This window comes from Hyla sarda, chromosome 11 (assembly GCF_029499605.1).
Source record: "Hyla sarda isolate aHylSar1 chromosome 11, aHylSar1.hap1, whole genome shotgun sequence".
NCBI lineage: Eukaryota > Metazoa > Chordata > Amphibia > Anura > Hylidae > Hyla > Hyla sarda.
In genome coordinates, this window is record NC_079199.1 from 31,995,276 (window position 1) to 32,021,716 (window position 26,441).

At 42.0% G+C, this 26,441-nt stretch overlaps 1 protein-coding gene across 1 annotated transcript in view; it reads left to right on the plus strand.

The window, feature by feature from the left end:
- LOC130295891 (cytochrome c oxidase assembly protein COX16 homolog, mitochondrial) overlaps positions 1 to 11,045 on the plus strand; it is a 68,059-nt gene extending 57,014 nt beyond the window's left edge. The window contains exon 4 of the mRNA XM_056547196.1: positions 10,510 to 11,045. Within this exon, the coding sequence (XP_056403171.1) occupies positions 10,510 to 10,623 (114 nt within the window). The 3' untranslated portion in view covers positions 10,624 to 11,045. The remainder of the gene's footprint in view (positions 1 to 10,509) is intronic.
- Positions 11,046 to 26,441: the final 15,396 nt, after the last annotated feature.

A 26,441-nucleotide genomic window follows, 5' to 3' on the forward strand; every position in this document is an offset into this window, starting at 1 on the left:
AGGGTAGGGTAACACAGCTCATCGCCAGCGTATTTCACTCTGCGCATGCGCACAATGCCGGCAGTCACAAGGCGCTTCCACAACGTAAAATACACTGCGGATGTGCCGTATGTGACTCTACCCTTAGAAGGGACATTGGGTTCCACTAGTAGACGTCACCAGGAACGTTCTGTATAATTCGGTTACACACAGAACAGTTCACAGACAGGACTCCCTCACATTGCTTCTCAATGCTTATTCAACATTTGTCCCTTTTAGCTGGATGCCAGGGACAGTATACACCCCCCACACACTGGCTCTGGGACCTTTTGTTATATTAGATTAAATTATAACTGATAAAACTACAGATGTTAGCAGCAGAACACGTATGTCGCCCCCCTTGATATTGCATGGTGCTCCCCTATTTATTTATTCCTAGGTCATTCTGGCATCAGTTTTTTCTTGTCTACAGCCATACTGCAGGCCCCAGCTACATAAGACTTGTCGTTCTACTTAGGTTTTTATATGGGCCCCGACACTTTTATTGAAGAAAAGCTGTCATCAGTGTCGCCGCACTAACCAGCTGTTACAGGCAGGTAGTGCGGGTGACACTAATAACAACCATACTCGCGTGTCCGTGATCCTTGCTTCTGTTGTCCCGGTATCTTCATCTGTTCCCTCCGTTCAGGCAGAACTTTGTGGCATCACCGCTGCTGCTTCCCTAGGCCTTCTCACAGCAGGGCCCAGCAGATAATTAACATCAGTGATGTCATGAAGCCCCCCCGCCTGTGCCCCAAGACTGCCGACCAAACAGAGGGAACAGAGGAAGATACCGGGACAACAGGAGCACGGACATGAGTATGGTTGTCATCAGTGTCTGCAGCACCAGGTTAGTGGAGTAACACTGAGTTTTCCTTTTAATATTGATTTCATTGATCTTTTTCGATCATTGCATGTGTAAATCTATGAATTTCTGGCATAGCACTTTATATTATAGAATTGTGTTTGCCATGACCTTTTGGGATCTAGCTATATTACGATTCATTATTTATTGACGACCTCACACATGGGATATTTGGATACCATAGGAAGGTTTGTTGTAGGATGTTATGTGCTTTTCCTTCACTCTGGTTATGTATGTTTTTTAAGTGGGTTTTAAAGGGGTTCTCCAGTGGAAAGCATTTTGTTTTTAATTAACTGGTGCCAGAAAGTTAACAGACTTGTAAACTTCCAGTACTTATTACCAGCTTTTGTTCTTTTGTTTTTGGATTTCTTTTTTTTTTTTTCTGTCCTCAGTGCTCTGCTGACACCCCTGTCCGTATCAGGAACTGTCCAGAACAGGAGCAAATCCCCATAGCAAACCTATGCTGCTCTGGACAGTTCCTGATACAGACAGAGGTGTCAGCAGAGAGCACTGTCGACAGAAAAAAATATGAAATCCAAAAACAAAAGAACTTTCTCTGTAATATACAGCCACTAATAAGTACTGGAAGAATAGCGATTTTTTTAATAGAGGTAATTCACAAATCTGTTTTTTAACTTTCTGGCACCAGTTGATTAAAAAAAAATATATTTTCCACCGGAGAAACCCCTTTAAGTGTCACTTAAAGTGGTTATGCAGTAATAGAAAAACAGAGCTAATTTCAAAAACAGCTCTTCGTCTATCCCCAGGTTGTGTGTAGTATTACAACTTGGCTCCATTCATTTAAGTGGAACTGAGCTGCAGAACCATCCCCAACCTGGAGACAGATGGGGAGTGTTTTTGGAAAGAAATTAGCTCATGATTTTCTATTCCTTTAATATTTGCCAGGCTTGGTTCAAGAGCAGCCAACCCAGCTAATGTACAGTACACTTAGTGAGTAGCAATTTATGTTGCCAGTGCATGGAGTCATAAGTCAAAACCCTCTATGAACAAGACAGCATGAGGATGCAAGCCATACGCAGCTCCTGGGCCGCTGGTTGGCGCAGCTCCTGGGCCGCTGGTTGGCGCAGCTCCTGGGCCGCTGGTTGGCGCAGCTCCTGGGCCGCTGGTTGGCGCAGCTCCTGGGCCGCTGGTTGGCGCAGCCCCTGGGCCGCTGGTTGGGGACCACTCTAATAGGATTGTTATATTCAGAGAGATGTATGTTATATATATATACACCCCTAACTTCAAATATGCTAAAAGTGATAACAAATTAAACTTAAAAAAAAACATCGCCTTTTACATGCATGGGCGCTGTTGTAGATTTAGGTGTTGCTTCTGGGAAAGCTGGATGTTACAGTGATATATCGTTGCCTAAGTAGAAATGTTTTCCATTCAGGACACTTGGAAGCTGGTTGACCATCACTATATTAGTTGTCATCTAGCTTTCCCAGAAGCAGAAATACTAAATACAATAAAATGGCTGACGGGAGAAGGCGACTCCAGTGCAGATTTAATGGTGAATCTTTTAGTGTAATGGGAAATGCTCTTTAATCATCATTAAGCTGTGCAGAAAACAGACTTTACCAGAATCAAGGTCGACTGTTTCTGTAACTTCCATAGGAGTGAATAAAGAGAGCTGCACAAATGCATTTTCACCTCTCCATTTACTTCCCACGGAAGCAGCGGCTGCCTCACTTAGGTGCGGGTCCCCTGATCCCCATCCCTCCATCTGGTAGACATTTCTGGCATATCCCTAATCTAGGGTAGAACTATCCCTTTTAGAGTGCCCTGACAACGTGTAGAACGGGACCCCCTTAAATAACTTGACATCATTTTTTTTTTATAATTCAATTCAAAACTAAATTTATCTTTTCACAGTTGTTTAAATGTGTTTAGAATTTGTTCTCCTTGATGTTTGGCACCTGTATTTATTATATAGAACAAGGCATAAGGCGTATGTATATGTATCTACATTCATATACAGTGGTCCCTCCACATACGATGGTAATCCGTTCCAAACGGACCATCGTTTGTTGAAACCATCGTATGTTGAGGGATCCGTGCAATGTAAAGTATAGGACAGTGGTCTACAACCTGCGGACCTCCAGATGTTGCAAAACTACAACACCCAGCATGCCCGGACAGCCAACGGCTGTCCGGGCATGCTGGGCGTTGTAGTTGTGCAACATCTGGAGGTCCGCAGGTTGTAGACCACTGTTAGAGGAAGTTGTACTCACCTGTCCCCGCGCTCCGGACCGTCACCGCTCGTCACCGCTGCCCGGGATCTCGCCTTCCATCTCTGTCGCCGCGTCCCCGGGGTGTCCCCAACGCTCCGGCAAGGCCTCTGCTTCCCCGGCATCCGCGCTCTCCATCGCTGCCATCACGTCGCTACGTGCGCCGCTCCTATTGGATGACGGGACGGCGTGCGCAGCAACGTGATGACGACGATGGAGAGCGCCGACGATGCAGGGGATCCCGAAGAGGACGCGCCGGAGCCCCGAGGACAGGTAAGTGACCATCACCGAAGCTCACGGGGCACAGTAAACGGCTATCCGGTGGAAGCTGAAGCAGTCTGTGCTGCCGGATAGCCGTTTATGCGATGGCCCCGACATACAAAAGCATTGTATGTTGATGCTGCCTCTGAGAGGCCATCGCATGTTGAAATTATCGTATGTCGGGGCCATCGTAGGTCGAGGGGTCACTGTATATGTTTGTAGTCTTTATCTGTAGCCTCATGCTTTGGATCCCAGGGTCTGTAGTCACAAGGAATTTGTGAGCTGTTTACCTGTTTCTTCATCTCACTCCTGTATTCTTAGCACACAAACATTCTCATTGGAGACACCATTTGTCTAAGCCATCATCACTCTTTCTATCTGCTGTGCTAAGACTAATGAAGATGATTTGTTCCTGGGCTGAGGACATGTAAAACAGATTGTAAGGGATGTACGGTTTGTCACCTAAGGCCCAAGACGAAGTAGGACATTTTGACTTGTTTTTAAAGAGGCCCCTTTACTTCTTTTTTTTTAAATCTCACAGAGTTTTGCTTTGCTTTACATTAATTGATTAAATTTTATAAAATGGAAATGGATAAAAAGAACGAATGCAAGTATGACCAATCTGAATGTAAATAATATCATGTAATGTAAATGATAAAACAAAGACACAAAGTAAGAGTAATAAAATCCTAAATAAAGTACAAAGTAGGCAGTGTCCATGATATAAAAAAAAAAACACATAAGGGTTTGGACAAATTTGTACATGGACAAGGAATGGAAGTATAATCTTAACAAACAAAAAATAAATGGGGAATTGGGGCTGGTCTGCCATGCAATAGGACATATGGCCTAGGAATGTTGTTTTTTGAAAAGTTGCTTATCACAGTTTCTATTCCAATAATTTACAGACACAAGTGGCCATTAGGAGCCAGATTTTTTGTTAACAGAGAAATAGCTTTTTTGATATGGGTATGTTCACACTGAGGAATTGGAACGAAATTGGAGAAGAATAATTTTGGTCTGCAAAATCTTGTTTTTTGCCTTTTTTCCCCCTTATGTGGAATTCGCACGGAATTCATGCGGAATTAGTGCGGAATTTCTGCATTAAAGGGGTACTTCGCTGCTCAGCGTTTGGAACAAAATGTTCCGGTTGCTTAGAGCCGGCACCGGGAGCTTGTGATGTCATAACCCCGCCTCTCATTATGTCACGCCCCGCCCACTCAATGTAAATCTATGGGAGGGCTGTAAATCTATGATGTCATGAGGGGGCAGGGCTATGACGTCACAAGCTTCCGGCGCCGGCTCTAAGCGTTCGGAACATTTTGTTTCAAACGCTGAGCAGCGGAGTACCCCTTTAAGCTCATTTAGTCAGTATAAAAAAAAAAAAAAGACCCATTGACTTCAAGGGGCTTTTACTCATGAATTCTGCCTGAAGAATGAACATACTCTATCTTCAGTGTCAGAAATCTCTCAGTATGAACAGGGCAGCGGAAAGTCCAATAAAGTCAATAGAACTTTTATAGTTCAATGTGAACATATCCTATTTCTCAATAAATGTTGAGAAACAATGATAAAAACACCAACCCTGTGTACCAAACAAGGCGTGCACTGGAAGGGGATGTATAGAGTGACTAGGTAAATAATAATTGTATGTTTATAAAAATAATAACAAAAACAATGAAAATTAAATATTCTCCATATTTCTTATGAAATGGTTGCAGTGTCTTTACACAATAGAGAACGCAACATGGTATATGCTTCTTCAATTTCAACTTTGTTTCCTGACTTTGTTTCAAAAAACATCAGGTTAATTTATTAATAAAGTTTTGAAACAAAGTTGAAATTGAAGAAACATATACTGTGTTGTGTACTATATACTGTGTTGTGTACTATATACTGTGTTGTGTACTGTTGTTTAAAAAATGTTTATATGGAGGTCGGACGAGCTTCTCTGGTGACGCCTGGCACCGTTTTCTAGAATTAGTGTGACAAGAATTGATGGTTGTGTGGATAATAAAGTTGCAGTATATTCTTTTGTATAATATCATATGACACTTTTGGGTATTACTTCCCTTTTTAAAAGCTTTTTGTTCCTTTTTACTTTATCCATGTAGATAGGTATGACACTTGAAAGCTTTGGCTGTCTGATCTGATCTTTACATTTTACTAATGCTCTCAATCCATTTAGATTCTCTCAGATATGATGATTTGTATGATTACTTTCAGCACTGACATTTTTTCTTTCTCGAACACTTTAATCATAATAATATAAAAGGGATATATGTAATACACAATTTCAAAAGGATACAAATCCTTATACCTCCATATAAATATATTTTAATTTACTAAGATCAGAGATAAAACTTTGCATAGATCTCGTCCTCTTACTTATTTTTTTGTCACTAGACTATGTATTCAAATAAAAAGAACATTACAATGCCAGGGACTGAACATATAAAAATCTACAAAGAAGCAGTTTAGTCCATATTACAAAATAGATGCTTAATCTGTTAAGGATGAAGGGTGTACAGGTACGCCCTTGTATCCTGGTAATTAATCTATAAAAATATAATTTAGGATCCCGTGCGGTAAATGGCGTAAACGTAAAAAAAAAAATCAAACACCAAAAATACTCGTATATCAGAAAAAAAATTACATTAAGCGATCAAAAACTCACATCAAAGAAAAATGGTAAAGATGAAAACTACAGATCAAGGTGCAAAAAATGAGCTCTCATCCCCCTTACAAAAAAATAAAAAAAGTTATAGGGGTCAGAAAAGGACAACGTTATGCATATGAATTTTGTTAAAACAAAGTTAGCATTTTTTAAAGTAGTACAATGTTAGAAAAACGATATAAATTGAGCATCATTTTAATTGCATTGACCTAGTGCTGGGCGGTATGGCCTAAAAGGAATATCACAGTATTTTTTTTATTATCGCGGTATCACGGTATTACCGCCTGTACCCCCACCCCGCGGGGTCCCTGTGCCCACTAGTGGTGTCAAATGTGCCCAGCACGAGCGCTACCATTACAGTTAGCGGGTCTCTGTGCCCATTAGCGGTGTCACAAGAATGCCGAGCACGAGCGCGGCTCTGTTCCCCGTCCCTGTCAGCTCTCAGGGTACGGGAACAGATTTAAAAGCCTTGCGTGCAGCTAACGTAGTACTGCACATGCACAGTACTACGCAAATAGCGTAGGGCTAACGCTAGGCTCCTAGCGCTGCCTACGTTAGCCCTACGCTATTTGCGTAGTGCTGCGCGCAAGGCTTTTAAATCTGTTCCCGTACCCTGAGAGCTGACAGGGACGGGGAACAGAGCCGCGCTCAGCATTCTTGTGACACCGCTAGTGGGCACAGGTACCCCGCTAGCAGTGATGGTAGCGATTGCGCTCGCGGGAGGCATTCTTGTGACACAGCTAGTGGGCACATGGATCCCGCTAGCGGTGGGGATTGATCGTGCTCGCGGGGACACTGGCTGATAGGCGCAGCGGGGGGACACAGTAAATGGATTCGCTTCTGTGGGACAAGTGAGGGCACCGCGCTGGGCTCTACAATTCATCTGTAGGGTGTGGGAGGGGCCCGACCGGTAAAGCGGTATGGGCAAAAATCTATACCGTGGGAGAAAAAAAAAACGGTATCCGGTTCATACCTGTATACCGCCCAGCACTACATTGACCTACAGAATAAATTATTGTTACCATAAAGTGCACTGTTTAAAAAACCAAACCCCCACAAGCTGCAAAATTGTAGTTTTCTTATAAATTGCCGGCCGCAAATATTCATGTTTTGGTTTCATGGTACATCTTATGGTAAAATGAAAGAGGTCATTACAAAGTACAATTGGTCTTGCAAAAAAACAAGCCCTCATATGGGTCTGTAGGTAAAAAAAAATAAAGAGTTATGGGTTTTAAATGGAGGAGGAAAAAACTAAAATGCAAAAATGAAAATTGGCCTGGTTCTTAAGGTCAAAATGGGCTTAGTCTATACAGAGTTATGGGAAGTCTTGTTGGGCGTTAGAGATAATGGATGCACTTACAAGACCACTTTGGACAACTATCGGGAGGTCAGGTAGCAATATAAAGGGGGGAGGGGGGTAGTGAAGTTTGAATGTATACAGTAATGACAAAAGTATCTTGTAAGTTCTGATGGAGCTAAAAATTGGGTATAGCAGTGCTCTATTTGGATAAATTATGGTAAGCCACAGCTTTTCATGTTCTGTCCATTTGTTATGAGCTGGCTGTGTTCTTCAAGAGGGGAGTTGGTGCAAGTGAGCTGCATAATAGTATTTGGTTCTAAACCTCCGCGTGGCACAAAAATTTATCTGGACAGAAGTGTGAACTTGGTCCCGCTAAAATTTAGGAAGATTGTTTGTTTGAATCTGGCAAAGGATTTTACTCATGAATTCTGCCTGAAAAATGAACATACTCTATCTTCAGTGTATAGAAAAAAAAGATTCTGCACCAAACAGTGATCCTCAACCTGCGGACCTCCAGATGTTGCAAAACTACAACTCCCAGCATGCCCGGACAGCCGTTGGCTGTCCGGGCATGCTGGGAGTTGTAGTTTTGCAACATCTGGAGGTCCTCAGGTTGAAGATCACTGGTATAGGAGGTACTACTCACCTGTCCCCGCCACTCCGGACCCGTCTCCGCTGCCCTTGATGTCGCTCCATCGCTGTCCTCGACGCTCCGGACTTCTTCTTCCCTGAGATCCACACTCTCCGTTGCCGTCATCACGTCTCCGTCATCACGTCGCTATGCACGCCACTCCTATTGGACGACGGGATGGCGTGCGCAACGACGTGATTACGTCGAAGGAGAGCGCCGGCCATGCAGGGGATACCGGCCCGGAGCAAACACCGAGGAGGCAGATAAGTTCCCTCCCAGTGTCCTGTAAGCTGTTCGGGATGCCGCGATTTCACCGCGACAGCCCGACTGAGCAGCCGGGTTAGTGTCACTTTGGCTTCAGACGCGGCTGTCAGCTTTGATCGTCGCGTCTGAAGGGTTAATACAGGGCTCCACCGTGATCGGTCATGTCCTGTAATAGCTGCGGGTCCCGGCCGTTGATGGCCGCAGGGACCGACCCGATAGGTGTGTATTCACCGCATAAGACGCACCAACTCCCCCCCCCCCCCCCCCCAGTTTTGGGGAAGAAAAAGTGCGTCTTATACGGCGAAAAATACGGTAGATGCTTGGAGAGAATTGAGAACAACTGTGGTTTTTTTTAACGGTGGCACAAGTTACATGTAAATGGCGCCAGATGTTCTTTCTGTGTCCAGTATCAATGTTTTTACTATATGAAGGAGTTTGTAAAGGGCCAAAACACATTATTTTATACTTAGTACAACCAAGAGTTAAACCATGGGGGTTGACTTGCGAACCCTAAAGTACCCTGCTTACACCCACCCACATGGGTAGATAGGTAGGTATAGATTGTATTAATGATGGAAAAGTGACTGAATGTAGTCTTGTGGTAATAGTCTTCTGAAGGGGATAAATCAGTCACTTATTTGCCATAGGATACACCTGACATCTCTGTGTATAAGTTTTAGTTTTATATCCTCTGTTGGCACACACACTGTCATCCCTTAATATCTTGTTTCCTACTTTATCTGCTCGGTGTAGACGGCAGCCGGTCTCCCATATTATAACAGATCCAGATGAAGAATTTCCCAGTCTCCTGTGCCAGAGAGCATCATTTTTCATGGCTTATCATAGCTTCCTTCTTACCTCTAAATCTACTTTTTATGTGTTCTCATGTTTTCAGCCTGCTGGTCACTCTGCAATGTAGTTTCAAATGTATCTGCAGGTATTTTAGCAAATGTATTGTCGAACTCTTCTGTGTGGCGCTTTATCTTTTATTTAAAAATTGCACAAGAAGATTTTAGCTTTTTGGCTTCCTAAGACATGACGAAAAATAACACTCGCCCTTTTCAATATAGACATGGGAAAGGGTGAACCAGATATCATGTTGCTCCTTAACAAGTTTATGTTGTATCCTTGAATACCTCGTTACGGTACTGAACCTTTTATAGTCATATTGTCATTATTATAATAATAATAATAATAATAAAATGAAAAAATTACATCTTTACTAGTGATTTGTCGCCAGCCTTATAGTAGTAACTATAATGCTAACTTAACAATATTTCACATTTTTCCAGCCATATTGGAGTCACCATTTACTATAGTAAACCATTGTATTCTTACCATTTCCAAGCGCCAGTGTTATTCCCTATTTTAAGGTTACTAGCCAAAAGTTTGTAGATTTTCCTTTACTAGTGTAGCAGGAATGCCCTATTGCCTTTCTGTATCTGTCATGGTTGCTGGTACATGGCAGAACTTGGTATGAAGACAGATGGCATAGCTGCCAAAATAGATCACTCATGTAGTATTAAAGTGCACCTCCTAAAATTATTTCACCTATCTGCAAAGACCATACACCTCTAAGCTACATGTGACATACATTCATATAAAAGACGCCTAGTGTCTCATGGGCAATGATGTGGCTGTTATTGCCAATTGGAACAGCTTTCCCTTGTATCGTATTTCATTTTGAATAAAATTGTTTTATAATCTTTATTTTCACAATATGGAATGGATTCCCATTCTTTCCCATAACAAAGTGGCATTGGTTTTCCATTATGTACCCAAACACCTATTTACACTTTTTATTTTGAAGATTGTTAATAAAGTAGAAGTCTACAAATGTTACCAAATGCTTCAGAGCCTTTGACGGTCCAGGCATGTTGGGGGTTGTAGTTCTGCAATAGCTGGATAGCACCCTTAGTTTTTGAAGATTACCTGTTGCTTAGTTCTTAGAGTACATGTCATATCCCCCCCAAAATAAAAATGTTATATGTTACTTAGTACATAATCCTGATCATATAATATAATTTGTGTCTAGCACCAATATTTCTATCATAAATACCATCCTTCTGTTGCTCACTTGGTTTGTCATTGTGTACTTTGGAGGGGGCATGTCTGTTTCTTCCCCTCACTCTGCATGGCTCCGCTTCCTCTCTTAGTCGCCAAGGTGCAAATGTTCCGAATCATGGGTTTTATTTTCTGTTGTTTGTACCCTGCTATAACCGTACATCAGAGACCGGTTTCACATTATGTTTTCTACAGAGAATGAAGGACAAGTCGTTTGAAGACTGGAAAAACATCCGAGGGCCTCGTCCATGGGAGGACTCTAAATCATACCAAGACCACCAAAGGACGAGCACTGCCAAAGAGACATAAAATGGATTTCAAAAGGGGGAGGGGGATATCATAAAGGACAGCAACCATAAATATATATTTATTCTCATAATTTCACATTCTGTTCATGTCATGTTTTCTGGTATCCCACTCCCCATAGACGTATTCCAGCTCTTCACCGGGAGGACCTTGATGAAGCGCGGACCCTAACTGTGATTTTGTGATTGTTTTCAGAGACCTGCTTCTGGTTAATATTAAATATTTTTTATGCAATCCTGCACTTCAAGTAGCTTTTTCAGATTTCGGATCATGATTGCTGCAGACAGAATATTAAATCTTCCACACAGGACCAGTCATATAAATTGATTTCTCTACAGAACAGTAGACACTGCAGAACTGGAGCCAGTTAGGGGAAAGATGAAAGCTGCTTTCTATGTGAAATAAAGCATTTAATCTGCTATGAGGAGGGTTTTCAACATATCATTATTGTGAGTATTTTGTTTATAGCAGTCAAAGAAACTTATGCAGGTTTTTTGGAGTGAATAATTCATATTAATTGATATTTAAAGATAGAAAGTGAAGTAAGTACAGTATGCAGAAGTCAATGTCTGATATGTGGGTATCTTCCTTCTGAGACTCTCACCTATCATAAGAATGGGGGTTCCCTAAACCTTGCTTCGTCAAGCATCTAGACATAAATATCGCAGCTAAAAATACACCTTATGGGTACGTTCAGACGAGCGGATCCACAGCGTATTTTACACTGCAGATCCGCCGCTGAAGGAGCCCTACAGGGTGCCTTTAGATGTGCCTGCTCGGAGCGGCAATACGCTGCTACGAGCAGACACACTGCTATACACCGCACGGCACATCGCAGCCGCTCCCTGAGCTAGGCCGAGAGCAGCCGCAATGTGCGAGTATACTGCGCATGCACGCGGAGACTCGCACATCGCAGTGTGTCTGCCCGTAGCGACGTATTGCCGCTCCAAGCAGGCACCTGTAAAGGCAGCATACAGCGGTCATTCAGTGGCGGATCCGCAGCGTAATACGCGCTGGGGACCCGCTCGTGTGAACGTACCCTTATGGTCTATTCACACGTACATTATTCTGCGCAGATTTGATGCACTGATTTGATGCGCAGGATTTTCTGTGCATCAAATCTGCACTTCTGCACATTTATTTATATTATTATTTGCTTTTATTTATATAGTGAGAAATTTTGCATAGAACCAGTAAAATGTAAAAATCTTAACCCTTCCAGTACTTATCAGTTGCTGTATGCGCCACAGGAAGTTCTTTTCTTTTTAAATTTATTTTCTGTCTGACCACAGTGCTCTCTGCTGACACTTCTCTCTGTCTCAGGAATTTTCAAGAGCAGGAGCAAATCCCCATAGCAAACCTATCTTGGTCTTGACAGCTCCTGAGACAGACAGATGTGTCAGCAGAAAGCACTGTGTGCAGACTGAAATTAAATTTAAAAAGAAAAGAACATCCTGTGGAGCATACAGTAGCTGATAAGTACTGGAAGGGTTAAAGGGGTACTCCACCCCTAGACATCTTATCCCCTATCCAAGGATAGGGGATAAGATGTCTGATCACGGGGGTCCTGCTGCTTGGGTCCCCCGCAATCTCTCCTGCAGCCCCCCCAAGTCATCAGCTCTACATAGCTAAGTTTGCTCCTTGGCTGATGCCTCACGATACAGAGGCTGGCGGTTTGTAACGTCATGGCTTCTCCCCTTCGTAACATCACCCCCGACCCCTTAATGCAACGCTGGCCATGACTGAGTCATGACGTCACAAACCACTGGCCCCTGTATCGTTAGTCATCAGCCATATAGCTCCTTAGAGCTGATGACTCGGGGGGGGCTGCAGGAGAGAAAAGATCGGATGGAAAGTCAGTCTCTAGGTTAGTCTAGATTAAGCTGGCCATAGTCTATAGGATCCCCAGCAGCAGGACCCCCACGATCCAACATCTTATCCCCTATCCTTGGATACGGGATAAGGTGTCTTAGGGAGGAGTACCCCATTAAGATTTTTTTTAATAGAAGTAATTGACAAATCTAGGAAAAATATTTGAACCACACCTCAAGAACATCACCCTACTGGGTACACAATGGAAATTAATAAGAAACAGCTGGTTTGAAACAAGTGTAGAAATTGATTAAAATACAATAAAATAATTTAAAAACCATCAATATAGAAAATATGTACTGCTTAGAGCAATATTAGATGTTACAATTATCTGCCATTGGGCCCTAATGGCAAGATTGATAAATGTAGTATAAGGCAATTGCCTATTTTTAAAGTGCTAGCAATATAATGCTGATAAATGCAGATAATCCGGAATTTGCTGCTGATTCGGGAATTTGGATGTAAGATGAAAGATCGGATGGAAAGTCAGTCTCTAGGTTAGTCTAGATTAAGCTGGCCATAGTCTATAGAGGGATAGATAAACGTTTCTCACCGTGACAGCTGGTCCCGTACTGAGGCGGGCCGAAGATGGTGTGTTCTGCGAATGCTGCGATGTTATCAACGGTGTATGATCCTCACGAGCCTGTCGGGAGTGGAGCTCCGGCAGGAGACTCCTGGGTGGGCGGTCCACGGTGACAATGTACACCCTTCCTGGTGTTGGACCTTCACTTTGATGCTGAAACAGGACACTCGTGGAACTGGCTATGATCTTGCTGTGCACCCAGTTGCTAAAGCTTTTAAATTGTTGCAGCAGGTGCAGTGGACAGCTTGTTTCAATTGTTAAATATTGGCTTGGATTCAGGCAATGCGTCTGTATATCGCTCTATTCAGACTGTAAGCCTAGATGCGTTTCAGGGTGCTGAGACCGATCCCTTCCTCAGTAGGCGAATTGAAGCAGTACAGATTGTATATTGATGGTTTTTAAATTATTTTATTGTATTTTAATAAATTTCTACACTTGTTTCAAACCAGCTGTTTCCAATTCATTTCCATTGTGTACCCAGTAGGGTGATGTTCTTGAGGTGTGGTTAAAATATTTTTCCTATAGTAATATAAATTTTGATCGGTGGGGATCGATCTTTTGGCCACATTAACCTCGAACACCTGGTTGTGAGCTGCTCACATTTTCTTTTTTCTTTTTTAATTTACAAATCTGTTTAACTTTCTGGCACCAGTTGATTAAAAAACTAATTCAACTTTCTGGTACAGGTTCCTCACTCACCTAGTGTTAAAGCCTAGTGCCGAGCTTTCTTCAGCACCTGTGCTGATCTGGGCTAGTCTGAAAACCTAAGTAAGCTCACCAGTGGTTAAACTATTTCTAGGTTATACACATCTTACCTAGTTTTCCCTGGATGAAATATGCGCTTCCTGAAACTTGTTATTCACCTGATACCATGGGGAAACCACCCTTCCTGTCAATGACTTAAAAAGAGGCAAGCAGAAAAAATAGCTGCTGTTAGTATTTATGCAGTGACCAATCATTGAAAGAAGAATCAAATGGATATTAAAACTTGCTGGTTACACCCTGCAGGATATCCCTTGTTTACTGGTGAAATCTGCTGCATATACACTATGTGTGAACATTCCCTAAAGTTACACAAATCCACAAAGGAAAAAAAAGTATTTCCACACTCACCAGTCAGTTAAAACATCAGACGGACTTTATTGCATCATGTCCAGCTTACAACGAAGGTAAATCACCCGGTGCAGAGAGGGAGGAATGGCAGCATGCCAAAGGAACCGGAAGATGCGTCTGTGACGCCAAATGGTGCTGTCGTTCCTGTGATACACCCCCTGTCTCTTGGCATGCTGCCATTCCTCATTCTCTACATGGGGTGATTTACCTTCGTTGTAAGGTGGACATGATGCAGTAAAGTCCGTCTTCTGTTTCTAACCTGACTTTTGAGTGCGGAAATGCTTCTTTTCCTTTGTGGATTTGTGTTTATGGAACTGCTACGTCTCTGGCACCCCAGTTCATGGTTAACATTTGGTTCACCTGGCACTTACTCCATTCATTCACCGATACATAGTTGCTGGGCAGTGCCCATCCCCCATCTATTAAGTCCCTTAAGTTATGTTTTGAGGTAGCACTTTCTGCATTTTTTGAAATTTTTTGTACACCTGAAATCTATTATTGTACCATTTATTTACTTTTAGTAGGCACGTCAAAAGAAACGTATGAATTTCCTATGAAGAAAAGTAAAATTTATAAGCAGTTTGACCCACTGAGCAAAACATTCCCAGTCCTATTCAGTGCAATGTTAAAAGGTCTAAAAGTAAGTGCTCTATATGTACTTACCCCATTGTGATAATGGACAGCAGTCAACTGGAATGCATGTATCGTCTTTTGTAGCCTCTACTGATCAGAAGCCTCTGTGTATCTTCTGATATTAGATTGTAGCAAATCTTGTCGGTGTGTTGGTATTGCTTCCTCAAGAGGATTTATCTGCCAGCAGTGAATGGATTTAAAACCCCATTGGCATGCATTATCCACAGTCACCCGACATATGGACCGCATTTAGTATAGAAGTCCCCTGGCTGTCAGAGTATTTTAATATATTCCTGGCATACTACTGTCCTGTGTTCAGAAAGCAAGAAGGATTAATTCTGGAGAAAATGAGCATTTCTTCAGCAGGAAAGGATGAGATTCTGCGCTTTTCTGAGCATCAGCTCAACAGCTGTCTATGCATGGAATATATATATATATATATATATATATATATATATATATATATATATATATATATATATATATACATACAGTGATCCCTCAACTTACAATGGCCTCAACATACAAAAGTTTCAACATACAATGTTTTTTTCTGGACCATTGTAACTTAAAACCAGACTCAACATACAATGCTACGGACAGTCCAGATCTGTGAAACATGTCAATGGCTGGAAGAACCGACCAATCAGAATGGACATTCACTGGTAAATCACCTGTATTACTGAGGTGCAAGCACTGTCTGGCTGTCTGGTAGCGCCCCCTACAGTACAGGGAGGAACTACAAGTTCTGTACTACTCCTTACCTGTGCCAGGGATAGCTGCTCCTTTGGACACCAAATAAGAGTGGCTCAATTTGGGACACTGTATGTACTGTATAGGACCCTGAAGAAGCTCCTGTCCTCTACTTAAACCATTGTTTCCCAACCAGGGTGCCTCCAGCTGTTGCAAAACTACAACTCCCAGCATGCCCCGACAGCCGTTGGCTGTCCGGGCATGCTGGGAGTTGTAGTTTTGCAACAGCTGGAGGGACCCTGGTTGGGAAAAACTGACATAGACAGTGATTTAAAGCTCCCAGCAGCTTTTTCTTATGTTTATGTGTAAGGATTTGCTTTATCTGTATTAGTTATCTACTTATTTTTCTTTATTCCTCGCATTTTCCTATTTTGGGATGACATTTTGGGGCTTCAGAACCAATTACCAGTTTTCCATAGAGTTCTGGTCTCAACATACAATGGTTTCAACATACAATGGTCGTCCTGAAACCAATTAATATTGTAACTTGAGGGACCAGTGTGTGTGTGTGTGTGTGTGTGTGTGTGTGTGTGTGTGTGTGTGTGTATATGTATATATATATATAGAGAGAGAGAGAGAGAGAGAGAGAGAGAGAGAGAGAGAGAGAGAGAGAGAGAGAGAGAGAGAGAGAGAGAGAGAGAGAGAGAGACCATGCTTTTTATAACTTTTTGTTTATGCCTCTTTGAATTTTAACCCCTTAAGGACATAGGGCGTATCCATACGCCCCCGTTTCCAAGTCCTTAAGGACCGAGGGCGTATGGATACGCCCTGAGCATTTCCGGCCCCCACCGCTAGCCGGAGGGGAGCCGGAGCCAGATGCCTGCTGAAATCGTTCAGCAGGCATCCCGGCATATCGCCCAGGGGGGGTCATTATGTCCCCCCATGTCGGCGATTGCCGCAGATCACTGGACAATTCAGTCCAGCGATCTGCGGTGGATTCCGAGTCAATCGGGTCTCCAGTGACCCGATGACCCGAAATTACTGGCTGATCGAACAGCCAGAGCCTGCAGGAATGAGGTGGCACTGGTGCCGCCTCACGATTGCCCTGATTCGTCGGCCGGATTACCGGCCGACCAATCAGGGCGCCTGCTGCGGGTGTCACTCCCGCAACCCGCTCCGCCCCTCTTCCGGAGGAGGTGAGCGGGTGCGGGCAGAAGACCCCGGGTGCTGGGGACCCCGATCCCCGGCGTCCCTGTTGGGATCGGGGCCCCAGGAGCGGCGGCGGCGGCGAGGGACAGTCCTGCAGCGTGGATCGTTGGAGGTGAGTGACAGCCTCCTGCTGTTGCTTAGCAACAGCTCCCAGCATGCAACAAGGGCATGCTGGGAGCTGTAGTTATGCAACAGCAGGAGGCAGACCACCACAACTCCCAGCATGCCCTTATGGGCATGCTGGGACTTGTAGTTTTGCAACAGCTGGAGGCACATTCTTTCTATGGTAAAGTGTACCTTCAGCTGTTGTGTAACTACAACTCCCAGCTTGCACAATCAGCTAAAGTGCATGCTGGGAGTTGTAGTGGTGCATCTGGTGGTTGCATAACTACAACTCCCAGCATGCCCGTTGGCTGTCGGTGACTGCTGAGAGTTGTAGTTTTGCAACAGCTGAAGGCACACTGAGTTAAGTAGTAAACCAGTGTGTCTCCAGCTGTTGCATAACTACAATCCCCAGCCAATGTAATATGCCTCCGGCTGTTGCATAACTACAAGACCCAGCATGCCCTTCCGCTGTCCGTACATGCTGGGGGTTGTAGCTTTTGCAACAGCTGAAGGCACACTGGTTGCAAAACACTGAGTTTGTTACCAAACTCGGTGTTTCACAACCTGTGTGTCTCCAGCTGTTGCAAAACTACAACTCCCAGCATGCACTGATAGACCGTACATGCTGGGAGTTGTAGTTTTGCAACAGCTGGATGTTTCCCCCCCCAATGTGAACGTACAGGGTACACTCACATGGGACGAGGATTACAGTAAGTATCCGGCTGCAAGTTTGAGCTGCGGCAAATTTTCTGCTGCAGCTCAAGCTGCCAGCGAGAAACTACTGTGAACCCCCGCCCGTGCGACTGTACCCTAAAAACACTACACTACACTACACTAACACAAAATAAAATAAAAAGTAAAAAACACTACATATACACATACCCCTACACAGCCCCCCTTCCCTCCCCAATAAAAATGAAAAACGTCTGGTACGCCACTGTTTCCAGAACGGAGCCTCCAGCGGTTGCAAAACAACTACTCCCAGTATTGCCAGATAGCCACTGACTGTCCAGGCATGCTGGGAGTTTTACAACAGCTGGAGGCCCCTGTTTGGGAATCACTGGCGTAGAATACCCCTATGTCCACCCCTATGCAATCCCTAATTTAGGCCTCAAATGCGCATGGCACTTTCACTTTGGAGCCCTGTCGTATTTCAAGGCAACAGTTTAGGGCCACATATGGGGTATCGCCGTACTCGGGAGAAATTGGGCTTCAAATTTTGTGGGGTATTTTCTGCTATTACCCTTTTGAAAAATGTAAAATTTTTGGGAAAACAAGCATTTTAGGTAAAAATTTTTTTTATTTTTTTTTACATATACAAAAGTCATGAAACACCTGTGGGGTATAAAGGTTCACTTAACCCCTTGTAACGTTCCCCGAGGGGTCTAGTTTCCAAAATGGTATGCCATGTGTTTTTTTTTTTTGCTGTCCTGGCACCATAGGGGCTTCCTAAATGCGGCATGCCCCCAGAGCAAAATTTGCTTTCAAAAAGCCAAATGTGACTCCTTCTCTTCTGAGACCTGTAGTGCGCCAGCAGAGCACTTTTCACCCCCATATGGGGTGTTTTCTGAATCGGGAGAAATTGGGCTTCAAATTTTGGGGGGTGTTTTCTGCTATTACCCTTTTTAAAAATGTAAAAATTTTGGGAAACCAAGCATTTTAGGTAAAAAAAAAATATTTTTTTTTTACATATGCAAAAGTCGTGAAACACCTGTGGGATATTAAGGTTCACTTTACCCCTTGTTACGTTCCCTGAGGGGTCTAGTTTCCAAAATGGTATGCCATGTGTTTTTTTTTGCTGTCCTGGCACCATAGGGGCTTCCTAAAGGTGACATGCCCCCCAAAAACCATTTGTCGCTCCTTCCCTTCTGAGCCCTCTACTGCGCCCGCCGAACACTTTACATAGACATATGAGGTATGTGCTTACTCGAGAGAAATTGAGTTTCAAATACAAGTAAAAATTTTCTCCATTTTACCCCTTGCAAAAATTCTAAAATTGGGTCTACAAGAACATGCGAGTGTAAAAAATGAAGATTTTGAATTTTCTCCTTCACTTTGCTGCTATTCCTGTGAAACACCTAAAGGGTTAATACACTTACTGAATGTCATTTTGAATACTTTGGGGGGTGTAGTTTTTATAATGGGGTCATTTGTGGGATATTTCTAATATGAAGACCCTTCAAATCCACTTCGAACCTGAACTGGTCCATGAAAAATAGCGAGTTTGAAAATTTTGTGAAAAATTTCAAAATTGCTGCTGAACTTTGAAGCCCTCTGGTGTCTTCCAAAAGTAAAAACTCATAAATTTTATGATCCAAACATAAAGTGGACATATTGTATATGTGAACCCAAAAAAAATATATTTTGAATATCCATTTTCCTTACTAGCAGAGAGCTTCAAAGTTAGAAAAATGCTAAATTTTCATTTTTTTCATCAAATTTGGTGATTTTTCACCAAGAAAGGATGCAAGTTACCATAAAATTTTACCACTAAGTTAAAGTAGAATATGTTACGAAAAAACAATCTCGGAATCAGAATGATAACTAAAAGCATTCCAGAGTTATAAATGTTTAAAGTGACAGTGGTCAGAATTGCAAAAAACGCTCCGGTCCTTAAGGTGAAAAAGGTCTCGGTCCTTAAGGGGTTAAAGCTCAAAATTACTTGTTTACCTGATTATAACATATGACCAGGGGACATGTGAGTTATTCTTTTTTGCCACTGTATGTAGAGCCAGGGTGGATAGCCCTTATCAGTGAACATTTTTTTATTTTATTTGATTGTGCTACAGTCAAATAAAGTTAGTGTAGTTCATAATGTGTCTGTACCTGTGTTTGAAGGGTGGTCTTCCAATTCTTATGTGATCTTTGCCCCAATGTTAATTTTTAGCAGCATACAAAATGAGTGTCGTCTTAGGTTTTCCCAGGTTGTGGTGCAGACCAAGACATTACATCACTGGTCAGGTGTTCAAAGGGAGCATGTCTTCTTCAATAGGTGGGGGGTGAATTGTCCCAGGTGTGCTTCAATAGGTGGGGTGACTGATGTGGGGGAGGGAGAAAAGTGACCTCACACAAACAATGGATCCTGGGACTAGAAGTTAGAGGGAGGGAACTCCAACAGGAAATAGCCATTTCACAAAAGGAAATCAGCAGCATTATGTTGGACTCACAACACAGCCATTAAGCACCAAGACAAGCATAGATCCTTCCAAAGCATGTCCATCACTGTCTGCCATTTAAGTACTAAAATCCCCTTATGTTGGGTAACCCTTTTAACTTTATAGATAGAACCATAGCTTGTCCTAGGCACCCAATATGGTATATGTTAAATAACTTATGGTGTCCTGATCACACATTTAGATATGAGTTATTAGTCCATTCCTTTAACCCCTTAAGGACCACAGGTTTTTCCATGTTTGCACTTTCGTTTTTTCCTCATCACCTTCTAAAAATCATAATGCTTTCAATTTTGCACCTACAGACTCATATAAGGGCTTTTTTTTTGCGTCACCAATTGTACTTTGTAATGACATCAATCATTTCACCCCAAAAAAAAAACGACATTTTGTAAATTTTGGGGGCTTCCGATTCTACGCAGTGCATTTTTCTGTAAAAATGACACCATATATTTATTTAGGTCCATACATATGAGGTATGGCCCTGGTACGAGGGCTCCTTTTTTGTGCCATTATCTGAAGTTTATTTGGGACTTTTTGATCGTTTTTTATACATTTTTTTAGAGCATGGAAAGTAACCAAAAATACGCAATTTTGGACTTTGGCATTTAACGTATATGCCATTGACCGTGCAGTTTAATTAACATTATATTTTTCAAGTTTGGACATTTTCGCATGCGGCGATACCACATGTTAATTTTATTATACTGTTTTACATGGAATTTGGGAACATTTGATGTTTTAAGAAGTATAAATAAATAGCTTTTAATAAGGAAGGGTTTATTGTGTGTGTTTTTAAACTTTCGTTAAACTTTTTTTTATTTTTTTTACACTTTATTAGTCCCCTTAGGGGACTTTTAGAAGGAATTATTAGATTCCTCATACAGATCAATGTGGTTTCATAGAACCACATTGATCTTTGTGATCTGCGCTCGATTGATAAAGCCTGGTCCTGCCAGGCTTTATCAGTGCGAGAGCCGGGACCAGCAAGGAAGCAGAAGTAAGCTTTCTGGCTACCTCCACATTGGATTGCCCATCCCGCAACACCCCACTGGACCACCAGAGAGCGTTTACAGGATTCTTTAGATCTAAAGTGTTAATAGTCGCCCGTGGCGATCGCCACATGTTGGCTATTAACGCACAAGAATCAGCTGAGGGCCACCCGGTATGGTGCAGGCTCCAGTCGGGAGCCCGCGCATACCCCGTTAACGGCACAAAGACGTGTATACATGTCCTTGGTCGTTAAACAATGTTTGTGTTGGAAATGGTTCCAACCAAATGCAAGAACATGGGGGCTCAACCTCTATATCAGAGGGTGCAAAGCAGTCTATCCCAATAGCCATGCGCAAAAAAGAGAGAAAAAGTGGATATACTAAAGTGCAGTACACACCTATCAGTTTCAACAATATTCTGTATGAAATACTAATCTTTAATAGCAAAAGATATGGATACAAAAAACACACAGTAGAATTAAAAACCATTAAAATTGCTCTAACCAGACCAACCTCCTACAAAAACATGAGGGGAGGATATCACTATGTACGTAACTAATAGTGGGCAGATAATACTGCTCAGTTCATCCAAAACCTCAACCATATGTGTAAACCATACACGTCTCAGAAAAAAATAATTACCTAGTATACAGAATAAAGTTACACAGGGCTGCATTACTTTACCTTTGCATCAAGGCAAAGTAATGCTGCCCTATACTCTATACACAGGCTGGACAGACTACCATACACAGGATAAGAATAACAATGAATGTAAAAGTAAAACATGCAAACCATTACAGGGCACCAGACGGGTTATTAGAAGGATGCAGTTATGAACAGGTTACAACATGTGCCCAACAGAGCCCCACGTGTTCCGTCACTGTTAGGCAACTTCCTCACGGGTGTAGTATTGTAACCGTACAGTGTCTTTATATGGTATCCTAAATTCATAAAAACCTTCAGACGTATGGGTTCATTATCATATGTCAAACAGGAAGTACATGGTGCACTGTGGATCATTATACGTGTAGTACAGGAGAGCTGCAATGTTACAATACGTGAAGACATTATACATATTTATATAATGTTTCAAAAGAAGTAAGCATGGCACTCACCACATTTGCTGAATAAATCGTTGCTTTTATTCGTGCGACTATAAAAAAGTGCATCGTGCAGCTAGATCCGCAGCGGGCGGTAACGCCGGCACCTCTCCCCAGGAAGGTGCGACAGCTGTTTCGTAGCTTGTAGCTACTTCATCAGGCCACGCCCAGGCGTGGCCTGATGAAGTAGCTACAAGCTACGAAACAGCTGTCGCACCTTCCTGGGGAGAGGTCCCGGCGTTACCGCCCGCTGCGGATCTAGCTGCACGATGCACTTTGTATAGTCTGAAAAGAAGATGGTCCAGCGCTGTCAAGTCGATGAATATTGAAGAGTTTATTGAATAAAAACCATGCAGATACAGGTAAGTGACGCGTTTCAACCGCTAGTGTGCAGTCTTAGTCATGACTAAGACTGCACAGTAGCGGTCGAAACGCGTCACTTACCTGTACCTGCATGGTTTTTATTCAATAAACTCCTCAATATTCATCGACTTGACAGCGCTGGACCATCTTTTTTTCATTGTAAGGGAACCTGGTCTGCATCAGTCCGAGACGCTGCGGGCTGCATAAAGGAGCTGGATATCTTTGCGCTTGTATCCCTACTTTGTATAGTCGCACGAATAAAAGCAACGATTTATCCAGCAAATGTGGTGACTGCCATCCTTACACTTCTTTTGAAACATTGTATGGAAGCGATATGTGCCAGATAGGATAGAGCACCACCGGCTTTAATTTGCACGACTCCCACCAGCGTATTATAGGTTGCATGAAAATTCATTTTTTTAAAGACAATCTTATGCATATTTATATAATCTCTAAGACTTATACACATCAAATATAGCATACACAAACTAAGTGAAAATCCCAATTGGAAAAGGTGACATGCAAAAGCCGTGTTAAAACTGTGGTGTTCTTTGTCTTCTCAAATAGAAGGCTCTTAGCATACCGTCATTTCTATGATAAAACTGCCTCTTTAATGAAATCTGTTGTCTAGAATTCTAAGTGATTCTTTCCTCCCTCATTCCAGATTCTGTTTATAATTTTAGTTCATATTTGCAACCTGTTATATTAAGGTGTTTGCAAGTCTTGTAGTCAGATAACACTTAGCAGTATGCTCATTTTACATTTGGGTCTGCAATAATGTGGAAATAGTCTAACAATTGCAGCTCTCACCAGTCACAGATGCAAAACAATCACAAGAATAACATTGTAGAATCTCATTGCCGTATCTAACACAACTAGTTATTATTGAATCACTCCTTATGTTTTTTTAGAACCTTCTAAAATGATTACAGAAGGAAGAATATGTGCTTTTAGGTAATGCATGTTTAGTATCATAGCTTTATTTTGATAACCATAGCTCCTAATAAAACCCCTGTCCATCATATAGTTTCAAACAGTCATAAACAGTCTTTCAGCAGAATATAGAGACGACACATTACCGAGTGGCCCCCGGGGCAGGGATTCTGTTGTGTGAATAAACCCTTTGCTTTTTTGGCTGATCACTGTCCAAATACACTGAATGGCCACTCACTCTATAGAAATTAGAAACGTAACCCCAGAGTACACCAAAAACTCAAGTGAGTGAGGTTTCCACGGATAAATTTGTCTTCAAGTAAGACCTGGTCATTGGTGCTAGACTAGCCAGGGACAGGATTTGAGCAAAAAATATCCTGTTAAAGGGGATTCTGTGGATTTAAACTTGTAGACAAAGGAATCTGATAACAATGTCGTTTTGATAAATGAAAATTGTATTTGTGCCAAATACAGTGCTAGTACTCCTAGTATTGTGTTAGGACACAATACTAGTACCTTTTCATGGATGGGTTATTATAGCAGAAAACAAGGTTCGGGGACATTGCTAAGGGCAACAAGATGTCAAGACTCCAATGGATAAAATAGCAAAAAAATGTATCACTAAACAGTGGAAAAACATTGCCTGGTCAGATGAATCCCAATTTCAGAAATCGGTCAGATACAGGTAAAACTTAAAAAATTTGAATATCGTAAGTGCTGGAAAAGGCCCCTTCCTCCCTCTGAGGATGATCTACGGGCTAGGTTAAGGGAGATCCGCTCTCTTGAGTACCTTACCGCCTCTCTAAACAATACTGTCCCGAAATTCCTGTCTGTGTGGGTCCGCTGGGATAATTATATAGCTGGAGGATCCGCCTGATCCACCTTTCTTTTCTCTTTTCCCCACTCCCTGCTTCTCACTTTTTTCCTCTCTCTTTCATTGTATTTTCCCCATTGGTCCTACCCTGATGTTGGGTCGTTGTCTCTGTGTTTCCTCTCCCCCCCCCCCCCCCCCTCTCTCCCCCCCCCCCCCTCTCCCCCCCCCCTCCTTTTTGTTTCTTGTTCTCCTCTAGTGTCTTGTGAATTGACTATATAGTGCTGACATTTTGCACAACGATTTTGCTGTATTTCTTGTACTTTCACCTTCTTTTTTGGGATTGCTATCCCTTCATTGCTGTTTTCTTTGTCTCTGTGTTCTTGAAAAACTTTAATAAAAATTACAGTTAAAAAAAAAAGAAAAATTTGAATATTGTGCAAAAGTTTATTTATTTCAGCAATGCAACTCGTCTGCGGAAGGAAGCATGAATTGCTACCAAATCTCCTGGTAGACAGAGGAGTTGACACTGGACTTAATGAAGCACAGTGACCAACACTAGCAGATATCATAGCTCCCCAAATCATATCATATACTGGGGATTTGGGTTTTTCATGAGCTATAAGCCATAATCATCACAATTATGACAAATCACGGCTTGAACTATCTTGCTTTGCATGTAATGAGTCTCTCTCCTATATTAGTTTCACCTTGCTTTACTGAAAGAAATGAACTTTTGCACGATATTCTAATTTTTCAAGTTTCACCTGTAGGCTTGAACTTAATTTAACCCCTTAGGGACCGAGTGTTTTTTGTTTTTTTGCACTTTCGTTTTTTCCTCCTTATCTTTTAAAAATCATAACCCTTTAAATTTTGCACCTAAAAATCCATAAGATGGCTTTGTAATGCCATCAGTTCATTTTACCCAAAAATCTACGATGAAACAACAACAAAAAAAAAAATCATTGTGCTACAAAATTGAAGAAAAAACACAATTTTGTAACATTTGGGGGCTTCCGTTTCTACGCAGTACATTTTTTGTTAAAATGATACCTTCTCTTTATTCTGTAGGTCCATATGATTAAAATGATACCCTACTTATATAGGTTTGATTTTGTCATCTTCTGATCCCTATAACTTTTTTATTTTACCGCGTTAGGAGTGGTAGGAGGGCTCATTTTTTGCGTCGTGCTCTGAAGTTTTTAGCGTTACCATTTTTGTATTGATCTGACTTTTTGATCACTTTTTGATGGGTGGGACTATAAAGTCAGGGGGTTGTTTGTTATATATTGAGAAGCATGTATGCCTAATACACACCCCCTGACTGTATAATTCTAGCCATCCCCTGATATACACTTTTATTATAAAATTATGTTCACACCCATCGGATGATTCGCATAATTTTCAGAACCCTCTTATCTCCGATACAGAAGGGTATATCAAGAAACTGCAAAAAGGTGTGTGTGATAATGCAAGATTACACTATTAAATAATAAAGTCTAATTTTGGGGTGTTGGCCCAGGTCCTCTTTAAGTATTCCTTAAATGCAGTTGGCCTTAAAAACAACTGCTGTTTTACTAAAAAAAAAAAAAAATGCTGCTACTGGAGAACAATCATTTTAAAGTAAATATTACTATGGTGTTAAGTGTAGACAGATGATAAGGAGGTAAAACAAATGATACCTGTATCTTAACTGAAGTTTGTAAGGAGAACATAATTTTTTAACTTTGCAAACTAATGTGTCATAAAGGCTGTGCTGAACTGCAGCATGCACATCTCCTCCCTCCACCACCCCTCCCTGTTTGGCTTCCAGCACTGAGCTTTGTATGTCAAGCATGCTGGTGGGGGAAGGAGGTGGCGTGCATTGTGCAGCAGGATTTCTATTTTATTTTCCTTTTAATCAGTACAGGTTGACTACCCTACACATATTTCATAATGAACCATCACTTGCTGTACTGGAAAGACAAGTGGTTGTGGTTGCCATGGTTTACAGTACCATTATGGAAGAGGAAGCTCTGTGATTATGGCTGTTGGCAGCACAAGTTTAATATTTCTATGTCAACTAACAAAGGCTCTGCGTGCCCCTGACATCACAATGAATGATACTTGCTTTTCATACCATTGGTAGAATTGCAGCATGTAATTATTGATTCTGGTTGCAGGAAATGAATTCCTCCTCACCTGGCCTTTCCAGGATTTCTTTCCATGCGTGTATATTATTGGTTGATCTGAATGTTCACA